Genomic DNA, 15,544 nt, shown 5'->3' on the forward strand with positions numbered 1-15,544 from the left:
TGAGATTCAAATTTGACGCGCTCCATGAGTCAATGCCCACATCAACTCAAATAAACACAACAACACTAGTGCATGTAGGTCTACTTTACATCGTTTTGAGACACGGTGTGTAAATTAACATATTTTTTTATGTGAATTAGGCCTGTCGCATTTGGTCGATACAATCGACTGCGTCAACGCTTTAAATTAGTCAACGTCAATATTTTTAGTTGACTGGGTAAGTTGGGTACGATATGAAATTGTATTAGTACCGGTACTTTAAAAATGACAGCACTCTAATAAGAGCAGTATTTCTTAATTTGCGCCGATGTGTGACAGCAGGGGTGAGGACATGTGTGTGAGCTCTGCTTCCACTGTTCACTAAACAATGGAAGCAGAACAGTCAAATATATACGCGCTGATCAGGAAAAAGAAAACAACTACATCGGTATTGAGGTATTTTAGTCTGGTATCGTATCAAAGTCATAATTTTGGTTTTGTGACAACACTATTCTATATAAAAAGTATTTGCTGATATTCTCTTTTTTATGTTTTGATGGTTTACAAATTTGTACCTTTTTACATTTTTACTCTTTTAGTTTAACATTTTGTCAAGGGCTTGTTTACATTTATACTTTTTTATAGTACACTACTGAAGGCCAACGTTGCAAGTTAAATTAAATGTTTTTAAGTAAAATTTGTGAAAATTATTGTGATAAATTAGTATTAATCGATTAATCGATAAAGTAGTCAATAGATTAATCAATATAAAAATAGTTGTTAGTGGCAGCTCTAATGTGAATGAGTAGGCACAATGATTCTCACATCAGTTTGAAGCAAAAACCCAACATCACCCATTAGTCAAAAGACTTGTGGACACATATCTATTGTGTGTTTTGTACCCATAATTCTGAGATTTTTTAGTTTTTTCAAAAACCACGCATAAACGTTATTCTCTCAAAAATACAAGCATGTACATACGTGTTTCTCTCATTTTATGGTTGTGCAGTTTGTGCTGGACACAGTGTAATGACACTTTTGCCATTAATATGTTTATAAGCAACTGAAAAAAGCACAAATGTCAGAGCATGTCAAAACTTCTAAAGGGCCCCAAAACAGCTCAGACTCCAGGTTAAACGAACCAGGTTTGTTCCAGTTGGGCTCTGTCAGTGTTTACAGTCAGTGTTTAAAGTCATGCAGTGTGCTAGTCTTAGAATTTAAGAACCTAAATATAAATGTTTAATATTTGCAACTTGCTATGCTGTGGAGATATATTCCCTGTCAAACATAAATTCATCCTTATTTTTGTAATTTTGTCAAACACAAACTGAAAGTGGATGTTATTAGAATTTTTCTAAAAAAGCCTTTTACTTGCTAAATAGTATGTCAGACGACAAATAACATTTATCAAATTTAACCATTTTTATCATGTTGATAATTTAGAGGCCTTAGATATGCCTTGCATATCAAATACGTACATTTATACAGGGTTAAAATGTTTTTGTATAAACAACTGGATAGGAAACAGATTTTCAGATTTGATTCAAATTCCGTTGAGTATATTTCAGTAACAATGTCGATTTTGCTTACAGTGGTGGCCAAAATTATTAGAACACCTGACAAATCTGAATTGTTTTGCCTCTAAAACATGATTTCATTTCATAATGTTCATGAAACATGCAGTTGGTTGCTCTCACCATCAAATATCAGATGAAGTGAGTTGTACTGTTTGTATCCACTTTTAATTTAATATTTGGTATGTCCACCTTTTGCAGCAATTACAGCAGCACATCTCTCTGGCATAGTGTCAATATATTTTCTCTAGGAACTTCAACACTAATGTTATCCCATGCCTTCTGCAACCGAAGCCAAAGGCTTTCCTTTGAATGTACAATAGATCTGTTCAGTTTATTTTCCAACTCGCCCCAATGTGCTTGACTTTGAGGGGGCCATTCCATTATTTTCAATGTTCCAGCAGATTCCTTTCATTGTAGGTAGTTCCGGCAATAGCTAGACATTTTTTTGGGGTCATTGTCCTCTTGGAAAATAAATCCAGGCACAATAAGACGACTCCCAGATGCCAAGTGTTTTAATAATTTTGGCCACCACTATACATTAAATAATTATCTTGGCTAATGCTGTACATTTTTGAACTATTCATGAAAAGAACCAGCTATAAAAGTCAACAGCCTTAGTAACGTGATTTACACTCTTTACACATTTTGAGTTTTTATTTTCTAGATGCTTGTTGAATTTTGATGGTTATTGGGTCTTGGCATCCGTTAATTCATAAACCATGTTTATTTTATTTATTTTTTTGCCATTGCAAGTAAACTTTATTTAATGTAATCTGGGTCATATTCACTTTTATCCTTTCATGTCATGTTCATGCAACTTATCCATGCAGGAAGTTGAATAAAAGTTTGCATTTAACATTGTTTTTCCCTGATCCTATCAAAACAGACCTGTGACCCATTTTTGGATTTTGACCCATCCGTTAAATCCCACAGCGGAAGTCTAAACTGTCATCAGTGCTGTTTTTGTATGTGAAAGTAAGACAGATTAAGCCTTGCGACTCACAGTGGGGTCTGTTGTCTCAGAGCCATGTGATGTTTCCTGTCCTCTCCTTTAATTAAAAGTGTCTCCTTGCTTTTGACATCACAAAAGTCATCTTTAATAAACCTCTCCTCTGTCTTGAGACTCTAAAAGTCATAGAAGCAAAGAATATTCTTCTTTAAAAGGGTAACTAGAAGCATTTGGGGTGTAGAAAGCTACTATAGTAAACAGAGCTTACAGAAGATTAGCTGCTGTTTGATGCTGGGTGGAAGTGCGTCTGTGCCCTAGTTGCTCTGTTGAGTTTGTGTCTATCAAAGGAGCAACGGAGCCTCTTTTCTCCTCAGCAGATGGAGACACGTGTTCTAATTGCAGTAGAAGTGGGCTAGATCTTTCAGAGTAAACTAAGAAAAGGATGGAATAGTTCCTGCAGAGTCCTCCTGTGATTTTTTTTAAACAGTAAAATGAGAGTTCTAAGCAGGATGAGGTCACATTAAAGTTATTATAGTATAGTTATTTTATCAAATGTTAATTCTGTGACCCACAGACATTTACAGCATGGACGAGTAGTTCTTTTTTTTTGACATCTATAACCTCGATGGAACCTTTCCATTGCAAAAACTTTATAGAGTTTTTTTATAGAGTGCAGCAATCGGGATCCGGAAGTAAAATCTCTATTTATTTTCTTTATAAGGAAATTACACCAATCAGAGATCCAAAACACGCCAAAATATATTGTTAGCTCTGCCCACTCCCATGAAGCACCTGTAACACTTTTCACTGGAGGCAAGTTGCTGAACCCATGTGCAGTTCTTTATTTATCCAAACATAAATCTTAACATAAATCATAACTTGGCAAAACAACAAACAAAACTTGGCTGTGACAAACTAGACTGAACAAAACAGACTTGACAAGAAAACTCACCAGCAACGGGTTACAACATTAATAACAGAGAAAGACACATGGCAAACATGAGGGCTTAAATACACACACACACAGACTAATGACAAGACAAGTGACACCTGTGAACAGTGATGAGACAATGAACCAATGACAGGACAAGACACAAGATCACATGAGGGCATGGGAGTCACATGACAATGAAACACATGACAAAACCAGGAAACTGAAAGGACAAGACAAACTAGAAACATGACAGTAAACTTGATGAACTAAACACATGAAACATGAACCAACACCAAAACACCATGTGACAGATCCCCCCCTCTATGGGCGGCCCCTGACGCCCAAACAACACCAACACTTCAATGGCCTAATAAAGAGTCCAAACAAAAAAAAGTCTTGGGGGGCGGTCTTGGGGGAGGGATGGTGGGCCAGGCCCGTGCAGGGGCACCGGACACAGACATGACCTGGACGGGCCTGGGAGCGTGGGCGGACCTGGACCCTGTGGCGTGGGCGGACCCTGTGGCGTGGGCGGACCAGGACCCTGTGGCGTGGGCGGACCAGGACCCTGTGGCGTGGGCGGACCTGGACCCTGTGGCGTGGGCGGACCTGGACCCTGTGGCGTGGGCGGACCTGGACCCTGTGGCGTGGGCGGACCTGGACCCTGTGGCGTGGGCGGACCTGGACCCTGTGGCGTGGGCGGACCTGGACCGTCAAGCGTGGGAGGACCTGGACCCTTAGGCGTGGGTGGCCATGGCGGCAACGACAGTTCATCAGGCCATGGCGGTAATGGCGGTTCAGGGGCCCACAGAGACGTGGCCCTCATGGCCTCCATGTACCCCTTGCCCCCCCCCAAAATTTTCTTGGGCGGGACAGCGGGGCCGTGGGCTGGAGCCTGGGCGGGGCCGTTGGCTGGAGCCTGGGCGGGGCCGTGGGCTGGAGCCTGGACGGGGCCGTGGGCTGGAGCCTGGACGGGGCCGTGGGCTGGAGCCTGGACGGGGCCGTGGGCTGGAGCCTGGACGGGGCCGTGGGCTGGAGCCTGGACGGGGCCGTGGGCTGGAGCCTGGACGGGGCCGTGGGCTGGAGCCTGGACGGGGCCGTGGGCTGGAGCCTGGACGGGGCCGTGGGCTGGAGCCTGGACGGGGCCGTGGGCTGGAGCCTGGACGGGGCCGTGGGCTGGAGCCTGGACGGGAGCCTGGACGGGGCCGTGGGCTGGAGCCTGGACGGGGCCGTGGGCTGGAGCCTGGACGGGGCCGTGGGCTGGAGCCTGGACGGGGCCGTGGGCTGGAGCCTGGACGGGGCCTTGGGCTGGAGCCTGGACGGGGCCTTGGGCTGGAGCCTGGACGGGGCCTTGGGCTGGAGCCTGGACGGGGCCGTGGGCTGGAGCCTGGACGGGGCCGTGGGCTGGAGCCTGGACGGGGCCGTGGGCTGGAGCCTGGACGGGGCCGTGGGCTGGAGCCTGGACGGGGCCGTGGGCTGGAGCCTGGACGGGGCCGTGGGCTGGAGCCTGGACGGGGCCGTGGGCTGGAGCGGGCTCGTGGCCGTGGGCTGGAGCGGGCTTGTGGGCTTGGCTCACTGGTGTGGAGAGTACTGTGGGAACGTGGAGCTCTTCATCCACCGTTCCCACAGTAAAAGATGAGCCACTCAACTGGAGTGCAAAGTCAATATATCCAGCTAGAGTTCCTGGAGAATTGCTCTCTGGCATCAAATACCTTAAAAGGTCATTAAGTCCATTTAAGAAAATACCCTTGAGGGCAACATCATTAAAGTTCACCTGGCTGGAAAGCTCACAAAATTGTTGGGCATAGTCCTCGACGGCCTGGTCACCTTGATGGAGGCGCAAGAGACAAACTGCTGGGTTCATTATGGCGGTCTGTTATTCTGTAACACTTTTCACTGGAGGCAAGTTGCTGAACCCATGTGCAGTTCTTTATTTATCCAAACATAAATCTTAACATAAATCATAACTTGGCAAAACAACAAACAAAACTTGGCTGTGACAAACTAGACTGAACAAAACAGACTTGACAAGAAAACTCACCAGCAACGGGTTACAACATTAATAACAGAGAAAGACACATGGCAAACATGAGGGCTTAAATACACACACACACAGACTAATGACAAGACAAGTGACACCTGTGAACAGTGATGAGACAATGAACCAATGACAGGACAAGACACAAGATCACATGAGGGCATGGGAGTCACATGACAATGAAACACATGACAAAACCAGGAAACTGAAAGGACAAGACAAACTAGAAACATGACAGTAAACTTGATGAACTAAACACATGAAACATGAACCAACACCAAAACACCATGTGACAGCACCACAAATGACATAATCGAGTCTCCCTCGACCTCGAACATTGTTTTTATATTTTAGCAACATTTTTATATTACTCCATCTTTTTTAATTGGATTATGCTGTTCGCAATGCTTCATGGTATTGTAGTTCTTTCTATCACTAAAGCCGTTAAATACACAGTCATGTAACTTCATCTTTTTTTCTGATTTTGAAGAGACTTTCAAATACTTTTTTTGAAACCCCTATGGGAGAAATTAATGGAAAAAAATACAGTATTTTTATCTTTATTTTTAAGAGTATATGGCAATGAAGGTTTTTAGGTCGAGTTCTAGTTTAATTTATTTTATCATGCCCATTTCCAGCCTCTCTATGACCTTTAGATATAAACATGATTGTTTTTTTTTCTTTTGTGCCTTTAAGACTCATATATAAATGCCCTAATTGCATGTGAAATGATTAACAGACCTTACTCACAGTCTTTGGCCAAATGTTTTTGCTGCTTAGTTTTAGTAGATGGTCTTGGTGGAAAGGAGAGTACTTTCTATATCTATCCATCCATCCATCCATCCATCCATCCTTAAAATAACAAAGTGAAATTTGTCTTTACATGACATGATCACTTTAATGTTGTATGCACTGTAACATATTGTTCCTATAGTTGGCGAACATTTACATGTTATAGTAATTTCCCAGAAGCTATTTTCCAAAACAACTTGCAGTGCATTCGGGGTATATATTTTGTCAGTATGTGTGTTCCCCCAAGCAGGCGGTGCAGTGAAGCCTCATGAACCATGTGGTTTACTGAAATGGACCAGCGGGATACAGAATTTCACTGTGTCTGCCCAAATGGCTGTAACGGAATCTTCTGCAGCTTATCTGGTTTTCCATTAATGTTGACAACATTTACCTTTATTTGGGTTACAGATAATGTGGTTGTAACTTGATGGGTTTTATCATGATATATACACAGTTACATTCTGAACTCAAAATTCTTTACTGAAGTTTACTATAATTTTAGGTCACTGAATTTAATCACTATTCTGAGTTAAAATCGAGTCATTCTGACTGACAAAAATTGCCTTTGAATCAAATTGAAAGCCAGTGAATTGAATTAATTCCCTGCTGACTCACTCATATTCACACCCCTAGTCGATCAGGATAAAGGCCTGAGGTGATCAATAATTAATGGGAAGAAAATCTCCTGCTTCTCACCTGCCAACTGGTGCTTAGTTGCGTAAGAAGAGTTAGGCGACATACGGTATAGGGGGAACAGTATCTGCTGTGTGTGTATCCTCTGGCATCTCTTGCCCTCATGACTCAGAGTGTAATGTGATTCGTCTCAGACACTTAAAGCTAATCGATGTGTGGGTGACATTGTTGATGTATGTGTGTGAGACTGCTGTATCATGGTCAGTAAAAAAAAAAAGGCTGCCACTGTACCAAGGTTCAAAATAGCTCTTTTTCAGTTCTTGAGTCTGACTGTGAATTCAATTGGCACCCACACAGGATGCTGAACTGGAATGACAAGAAGAGAAATGTACTGAATTCCAATTGTAGTCACAGAGATATTTCATTAGTTCAGCAGGTTTTTCTGACAAAGTATTTTGTCAGTAATTTATGCATATTTATTTCCTGAAATATTTAGAATGAGCAATAAGTCTGCGTTGTGCTTTCAGTTCAATATTGTGAAATAAATTATATTCTACCATGAAAACAGAGCTATTTTGATTTGGTCATAAAGCACAGCTAAATGTTGCCCACACACTTCTCATGAGCAATATCCAAAACCCATTGACCATTTTAACAATATCCTCCTTGGCAGATCCTTCCATCTGCCTATGTTTACCCACAGAATAACATTTTATATCAAGCTAATACTTGTCACAAGATTTGTTTAATTATAGGCTGGGAATAATGAGTGTGTGAAAGATTGGTGTGGCAACTTGGCCAAAAAGGACATCCGCTCAATTCCATATATTTCATTGCATCATGAGAAATTATACAGTTTGGATTTGGAACACAATAGTTTTACACTCCAGGCACAACTTCACAACATGCATACAAATTTATTTAATAAATATGTAATATAAAGTTTGAATAAAGTGCAAAGAAGCCAATTTCTATGAAGGTAAATTGATGCCATAAAGAATTGCATGCGCAGGGTAAGATTTGTGAAAGTGTACATACGATTGCAAGCGTAAATTAAATTTGCATGCACAAGAGAAGCTTTGTAAAGATGTAAATCACCTTTCAAATGTAAGAAAAAAATATTTGCAGCTTGAAATTTATAATGAACAAGTGCAAAAGATAGACAGAACTGTACAGAATTTTTTTGCCCTTCGTACACAACAAGTCATTTAGACATTTGCAACAGTTTTTTGTTTTGTTTTACACAGTCAATCTATTTTGCAGTTCCTGACTGTTGTTTTCGCTTGCAAATGTTCACTGGCGTGCAATGATTTTGGCCGTATTTTGGCAAAGAAACATGTCAAAAGTGTAAGCACAGAAAAATGGAAGTCAGAAGAATACAGATCATATTTATTTTGCGTTAGCATGAAGCTGCAGTTTCATAATACATGACTTACACTTATGAATAACAGTAAAATGCTGCAAATATTTTTTCATACACTTGAAAGGCGATTAACATCTTTACAAAGCTTCTCTTGCGCATTGCAAATTTAATTTACGCTTGCAATCTAATGTACACTTTAACAAATCTTACCCTGCACATGCGATTCTTAACCACTTCAGCTCTGCAGCATATTTAGAATTTTTTAGATAATTAGGCCTATCTGGATTTAAAAGAGCGCCCTACCCACATACATTGGAGTAAAACGATAAAAATTGTCTCATTTTACAGAAAACACTCAATATTTTAACACAATGGTTTTACTCAGCTTTTTTTGATGTATGACACAATTCGTGATGGCGTCATCAAAAATTGTGGCTAACGAAGACGATCAAAACTAAGGATAATTTAAGATGATTTTAGGCAAAATGGCTGAAAAATCATATATACAGTCACTAATAATATGATTTAATGGTCTGTCACTTTTGACCAATAGGTGACACAGTAACGAAATTGATGTGGTGTGGTCAGAGTGAGATGGCAATGACAAAGGCAAAGTTTGGTGTCAGTCTGTCAAAGCATTGCAGAGATACAGCCTCAAGAGTCATTTTTGGCATCATGGCTCAAATTTGTCGCTGCAGTATATGAAAACGGTTTTGTCTGTTGACACGAAATTAATAACTTGTTGCTGTAATAGTCTGAAGATGTTACGATTCGATTTTGGTGAAAATCAGACAAATGGTCTAGGAGGAGTTTGAAAAAGTAGGTTTCTAAAGGAAATCAAAATGGCGAACAGATTGTTTGGCCAAATATGGTAAAATTGGGATCTATGTTCTTGGCATGACCCAAGGAATCTATTAAAAGTTTTATGCCAATAGTCAAATTTAATCAAAAGTTATTAGCATTATTGGAAAATTCATTATAACTTTTGTCCACAAGGCGGCGCTGCCTTGAAACTTTTTGAGTACTTTCAGGACTTGGTGACGAAGATACACAGAGTTTTTAATGATACGCCAGTGCGTTTGTTTATGGTATGGCTCGGCGTGATGCCCGGACTCTAAAGAGACCAGTTTTGTGATATTTGGCTGAAGCGTTCTTAAGTTATAATCAAAAATATCAAATTTTTGTATCTCTGGACCACTAGGTGGCACTGCGCCGAAACGCTGCAGGCAGCCTCAGGTCATGGTTGGCATAACACACAAATGAAAAATGCTAAAGCGTTGTGGAGATAGAGCCTGACTTTCATTTTTGTGGGCACTTTGTCGATTTTCATTTGAGCGTTACAATAACAGTTTGACTAATCATCTTGAGTCTAATACGGTTTTGTCAGCAGAGTCTAATTAGTCGGTTAATTGAAAATGGCGGGGAAATTATTATGATGGAAAATGACATCATAGGGTGCCATCGAATTGGCTTGAGCCAAGGAATCAGAGGAAAAACTTTTGTTTCTAGCCCTTATGGTTCTAAAGTTATTAGCAAAAATATGAGTCAAACTTTGGACAGGTTGTGGCGCTCGAGGGATTGTTTTAGAGATTCCAAAATTGGTGTGGTTAATGCTGGGACTGTCCTCTATCTGTGTGCCAAATTTCATAACTTTCCCGCAAGCGGTTCTATGGGCTGCCATAGACTTTCGGCAGAATAATAATAATAAGAAGAAATCTAACGATTTCAATAGGTGCCTGCACCTTCGGTGTGTGCAGAGATGAAGTGTTAATGGCATCAATTTACCTTCATAAATTTCCCTCATGTAATAACTAATATGTTGAATCTATGATTGCAAAATTCATGCTTGAAATGAAATGCATTTACATTTAGTCTTTTAGCAGAGGCTTTTAGAGAAAGTGACTTTACAATTAGGAAATGTATTACTAAAATCGTTGAATTTCATTTAATTTTAATTGTCAAATTCAGGAATTGAGCTTGTATTTAAAAGCCATTCCCAGTTCAGTTATGAATTGCGCACAGCCCTGTACTGTACATTAGTCTCTGTTTTCCTCTCACTGGCTGTCTTTCTTCTCATATGTATCTTTCCTTTTCTTCTCTTCTTTTCTCTTCTCACTGCTGCTGACACTAACGCCCCTCAGACTGGCACTATGAGGGTAAGACTTCTTTCTTTCCTCTATCACATCATGAAGCTAATTTGACAGGCTTCTCTCTTCTCTTTCTTTGACTCTACTTATTCACCCAGTAAAATCATTTAACACTAGTGTTGGCTGTTCATAATCTAGATGATGTAACCTCACATGAGTGAGATATGAGTGATGTGTTGTGTTGAAGGTGATGGCAGATTTGAGTCTGACTTTATTTCTCTCTCTTTCTGATTCTGACAGAGTGTAAGTTGTCACGGTCAGGTCCACCTGCCACTATCGTCACCATTGATGAGGAAAGTCCAAATGGTAAGTATCTGGGCCATCATCTGAAGCATGCTGCTTCCTGTGAGTTGTTTGATCTGCTATTAATCATAGTTTGGCATGTGTTTTGTTTAGCTATGAAGTTAATTAGACTTTCTGTGGTGTGATTCGGAATTTCCCAGCTGGGGGTTCACAAAGCCCTAGGGGTTCATGGAGATTGTGATAGAAATGTTAATGTCAGATGAAAACGGAGTTTACGGAGTGTATATTCACACCAAATGCAAAAAGACCCCCTTGTTGGCAGAGGCTATTTACATTAACTCCGCTCACCAATTGACCTATCGGTAAGCCCCGCCCCCCTTAGTTACTGTTGCTAACTCGGACAAACAAACGGAGTTGCTATATCTTACAATGTACAGCTGTCAGTGTGAAAACCTTATCCCAAGTTTTTGAACACAGAATGTAGCGTATACCCCGTCCGAATGATGGCCAAACTTTACTGATGTTTTATGAAGTTTATTACATCGTTTTTCACTCAAAAAATCATCATAAGAGCTGAACAAACAAAGCAAATGTGCGCCTTTTTAACGTCTCATTCACAAACTCTCTCTCTCTCTAGCCCTCTCTCCGTGGCATTACCATGAACATACACAGCAAATTACACAAAAACACTCACAGTAAACAAACATATAGACCTTTTGTCTTTTCGGGGGTGCAGTTAATAACTGGTGAACTTTGTATCTGCAAAACAACTCCAATAAACTGCGTGCGAGCTCTCCCTTTACTACCCGTTAACTATAACACACGTCAAAATAGGAGTCCTCCTTATAAGACAGGTAATGCAGACCTTTAAACATATCTAAACTCACAGAAATAAAATGGGAATAAAATAAATATGGTGAGATTAATTTGGAAGCGATGGTTTACAGATCTCAATGCAAACGGGAGAAGCCTATTGTTACAATCGCAGATGATAACATCCAGGATCAACACTGTTCATGTACCGCAGGGTAAGATTACATAAATTCACATTTAATCAGTTTAATAATATGGAGAGATGCACTGAAATGTAGACCTTCGTGTTTCTGACCTACATGCATGAGAACAGTTAGTTATAGTTAGTCGGTTTGTACGTTAGCAGGGAATTACTAGCTTTAATAGTAACTTAATTAGAGTATGGCAACCAGAAAATCCTCTCACGATCCCTGTGTTGCAGTACCTCAGGCACGACGTTCACCATTTTTGTAGCATAAACACCATAAAACCGATGACAGCTTCGGATTTTCCAATGTTTCTCTATGGCGCTGAAACCTAAAGATGTCCGAGTTCCGGTCCCAGCGCAACTGATACTCAACTGCCATTGGCTCATCTGCGTTCGATGGGAGGGGCTTACCAATAGGACAATTGTCTGATTGTGCCAGACAAAATTACAAAATAAATCCTATTGATATCAGTAGTATGGAGAGAAAAGTGGGTGGCGTTACCTTTTCACCAGTTCGGATCCGCCTTTTTTCCGAACTCATTTGTCTCCCCTTTCCCATTGCATATCAATTTGGAGATACATAAAAAAAATAAGGAAATATTTGAAATGTGGAAATAAAGTGCCTAACAGGTATTTATTAGTGGGAATAAAGTGTTTAACGTTTAGGGCCTTTAGGGATGGGGACAAGTAATGTCCCAAAAGGCAGCATCCACTTATGATTTTAATAAATAAAATCATATACACCGGATATGTTGTTATACTACAGGGCAGTTGAATGCTTGAATCTGATTTGTTGACGAATGTTCTAAGGTGTGCAATAATTTTCAGGCAAATGCACGCCTAGTTCCAGGTCTTGACCGCATTATAGTTCCATATAACTTCAAGCAAATAAATATAGTAAACAATAGGATAAAAACAACAAATTATTCATGTTTTTTGCCACAAAATTACGTTTTATAATGCATTTATTATATATTATGGAAAAGCACATAATCTCTTTCTCCCGTTCTGTCTTCAACTCAAACACATGCAGACACATACTCGCACAGATACGTGTTGTCAGCGCGGTTCAGCAGCTTAAAAGCTACATGACATGTCTCACTAGACGAGATAACACGCTTTTCTTAAAGCAGATAAACTTACAGTTTTGCTATTAGTACAGACACTGCTGCCGACACTGTTGAGAGACGCACAGAACCAGGTAATTTACACGTGCTTAATCTCTCTCTCTCTCTCTCTCTCTAAATTAATAACTGCATTAGTCTGCTATCAGTGGCTGAATCCTCCATTACTAGCTCTAAAACAACGTTTTGGAATTAGCAACAGGGCTTGGGTTTAGATGCCTAAGAAATTAGTCCTGCACTCGAGATCGTTTTAAGGACAAAAACCAAAAAAATGTCTTGAAATGCATCATCTGAAGAATGTTTTGAGGTGTGGTAACTGTAGTATAAGCGGAATAGTTTGCGTCATGGCCACATTACCACCTCGGGTGTGCTTTATTTTTCGAATAATTAAACGGTCTGTCATCAATTATTCCTTACTTGCATAAGTCAATTATTCCTTACTTGCATACTGTTTTTTGTATTGCAATACACTGAGGTGAAAATACTGCACTAAGTATAAATAGCATCTAAAAGCTATTTACACTTTTCACTGCAAATACACGCTGCCTATTTTTTATAGTTTTTGAAAGTCTCTTCTGCTCACCAAGGCTGCATTTATTTGACCAAAAATACAGTAAAAACTGCAATATTGTGATATATTGTTACAATTTAAATGGACTGTTTTCTATTTGAATATATTTTAAAATGTAATTTATTACTGTGATGGCAAAGCTGAATTTTCAGCATCATTACTCCAGTCTTCAGTGTCACATGATCCTTCAGAAATCATTATAATGCTGATTTGATGCTCAATAAACATTGTTATCACTGTTAAAAGTTGTGCTGCTTAATATTTTTTGTGCAAACCATGATACATTTGACTAGTATTTTTTTGATGAAAAGAAAAGAACAGCATTTATGTGAAATATAAAGTTATTGTCTTTACTGTCACTTTTGATTAATTAATGCATCCTTGCTGAATAAAATTATTATTTATTTTAAATATGTTATTTTGGTAGTTTATATAGACTTTAATATATAAAATTACTTCGATCTTACTTAGAAAAATACATGAATAATACATCAAATTCTGTGGTATATTGGGGAGAGATGAGCTGTTACTTTTCAAATGGATTTTCATCTGACAAATGATAAACCAGAAGAGAAAAAATAAATAACGTCCACAGCCCCAAACACTTCACTAGTTATTATCCTGAGCTGTGATGTCAAATGCAGCAGACAGGTAACGTTAGAAGTCCATTTCACGCTTTTAAGAGCTTTCTAAAAAAAAAATAAGTGTGTTATAGTCAATTATTTGTTGCTTGCAAAAAATGTTTTTTTTTTTTTTTTTGTCAGAATACACAGCTTTTGAATGGCCCTCAATAAAGAAAGATGCTTTTTGCCCCAGAAAAGTGCAGGGGCTGCCTGTGTTAACCTGCCAAATTGATAAAAATGTTGATAACTTCTGCTATAATGCTTTATAAAGCATGACTTTATAATTTCACTTTTAAGCATGACTTAAAGGTGAATTTTGCTATGCTCAGTTCAGTCTCAAACTTCCCAGACATGCTGTTGTCTGAAGCTGAATGGGCAGTTACCTGTTGTTCCAGGTTGGAATCACGCGTGTGTTGGTGTGCTCTCGCTGGAGCCACAGATGGTGTTTTTGTGTTGGAGGCACGCTGGGGCCGTTTATCACATACTGTATCTGCGTGCAGGTGATGCTACACCACATCATGCATTTATAAAGGAGCTACTTGCCGCTGTAGGCACTCAACAGAGCGTTTGACAACACTGTCTGTTTGTTGATGTGACAGGTGTTGGCTACTATATGCGAATTTACTGTCTGTTTACTCCTTCCATTCTTTATTCTTTTCATTCCCCTTCTCTTCCCCTCCCTCTCCTCTACCTATTCTGTGGGTCAAAGAGTTTGTTCAGCATCTGTGTGTTGGCTCAGGAAAGTGCATCGAGGCAGAGGCCTGCTGGGAAATGTAGTTGCAGTAATGGGGAGCAGTTAAATGGATATTTTACTCCGTCTGCTTATGTGTTTAAATAATTAGTTTGTTTTTTGTTTTTCGCTCTAGCGGACTGTGATGAGGCAAAACAGCCAAAGGGACCCTCTGGGCCACTTAAGCAAAACAGGAACAAGTGTATCTGTTGAGGCAGTGATAGAAAAGCAAAAGAGACAGACAAATTAACTGCATCTTATCCAGGTGATATTAGTTCTATTTCTGTGAATATTTTATTGCATGACTCTTCCAAAAAAAAAGGAAAAAAAAAAGGTTTGAGCATCAAGGCTAAAAAAATTGGTTACATTTTTTCCAATGGTTCCAACATATAGTTCCACATGTACAATACCATTCAAAGGTTTGGGGAAGTAACTTTTTTGTTAGTAACATTGTTACAAAAATACATAAATGCTGTTTAAACTGTCTATTCATCCAAGAATCCAGATTTTTTTATTTGTTTTATCATGTTTCCACAAAAAAATTAAGCTGAAATACACTGTACAAAAAAATCAGGTCTCCAATTGAAAATTTTCTATCTAAATTTTTCAGTTGGCCAAATTGAATTTCTGTGAATTGATGCAATTTAATTCACAGAAATTCAATTTGGCCCGCTAAAAAATTTAGATGTGATCAGTCACTATAAAATTTTCAATTGGAGACCTGATTTTTTTTTTTTACAGTGGACTGCTGCATGTTTAAAAATGTGCAGTAGTTCAGCCCTGCGGCTCCAAAGGGCCACCCTTTCTGCTCCAACAGGCTCCGCCTTCCCTCTGTCTTCATCTG

The 15,544-nt window shown here is 39.6% G+C and overlaps 1 protein-coding gene across 1 annotated transcript in view; it reads left to right on the forward strand.

The window, feature by feature from the left end:
- Nucleotides 1–15,544, forward strand: part of pcdh15a (protocadherin-related 15a) — a gene marked incomplete at both ends in the record, with an annotated part of 306,543 nt that overhangs the window by 48,375 nt on the left and 242,624 nt on the right. Inside the window, 2 exons of the mRNA XM_079842239.1 lie at nt 10,404–10,418; nt 10,650–10,715. Coding sequence (XP_079698365.1) covers nt 10,404–10,418; nt 10,650–10,715 — 81 coding nt within the window. The remainder of the gene's footprint in view (nt 1–10,403; nt 10,419–10,649; nt 10,716–15,544) is intronic.

The sequence above is a fragment of the Gobio gobio genome, assembly GCF_949357685.1.
Source record: "Gobio gobio genome assembly, chromosome: 18".
Classification (NCBI taxonomy): domain Eukaryota; kingdom Metazoa; phylum Chordata; class Actinopteri; order Cypriniformes; family Gobionidae; genus Gobio; species Gobio gobio.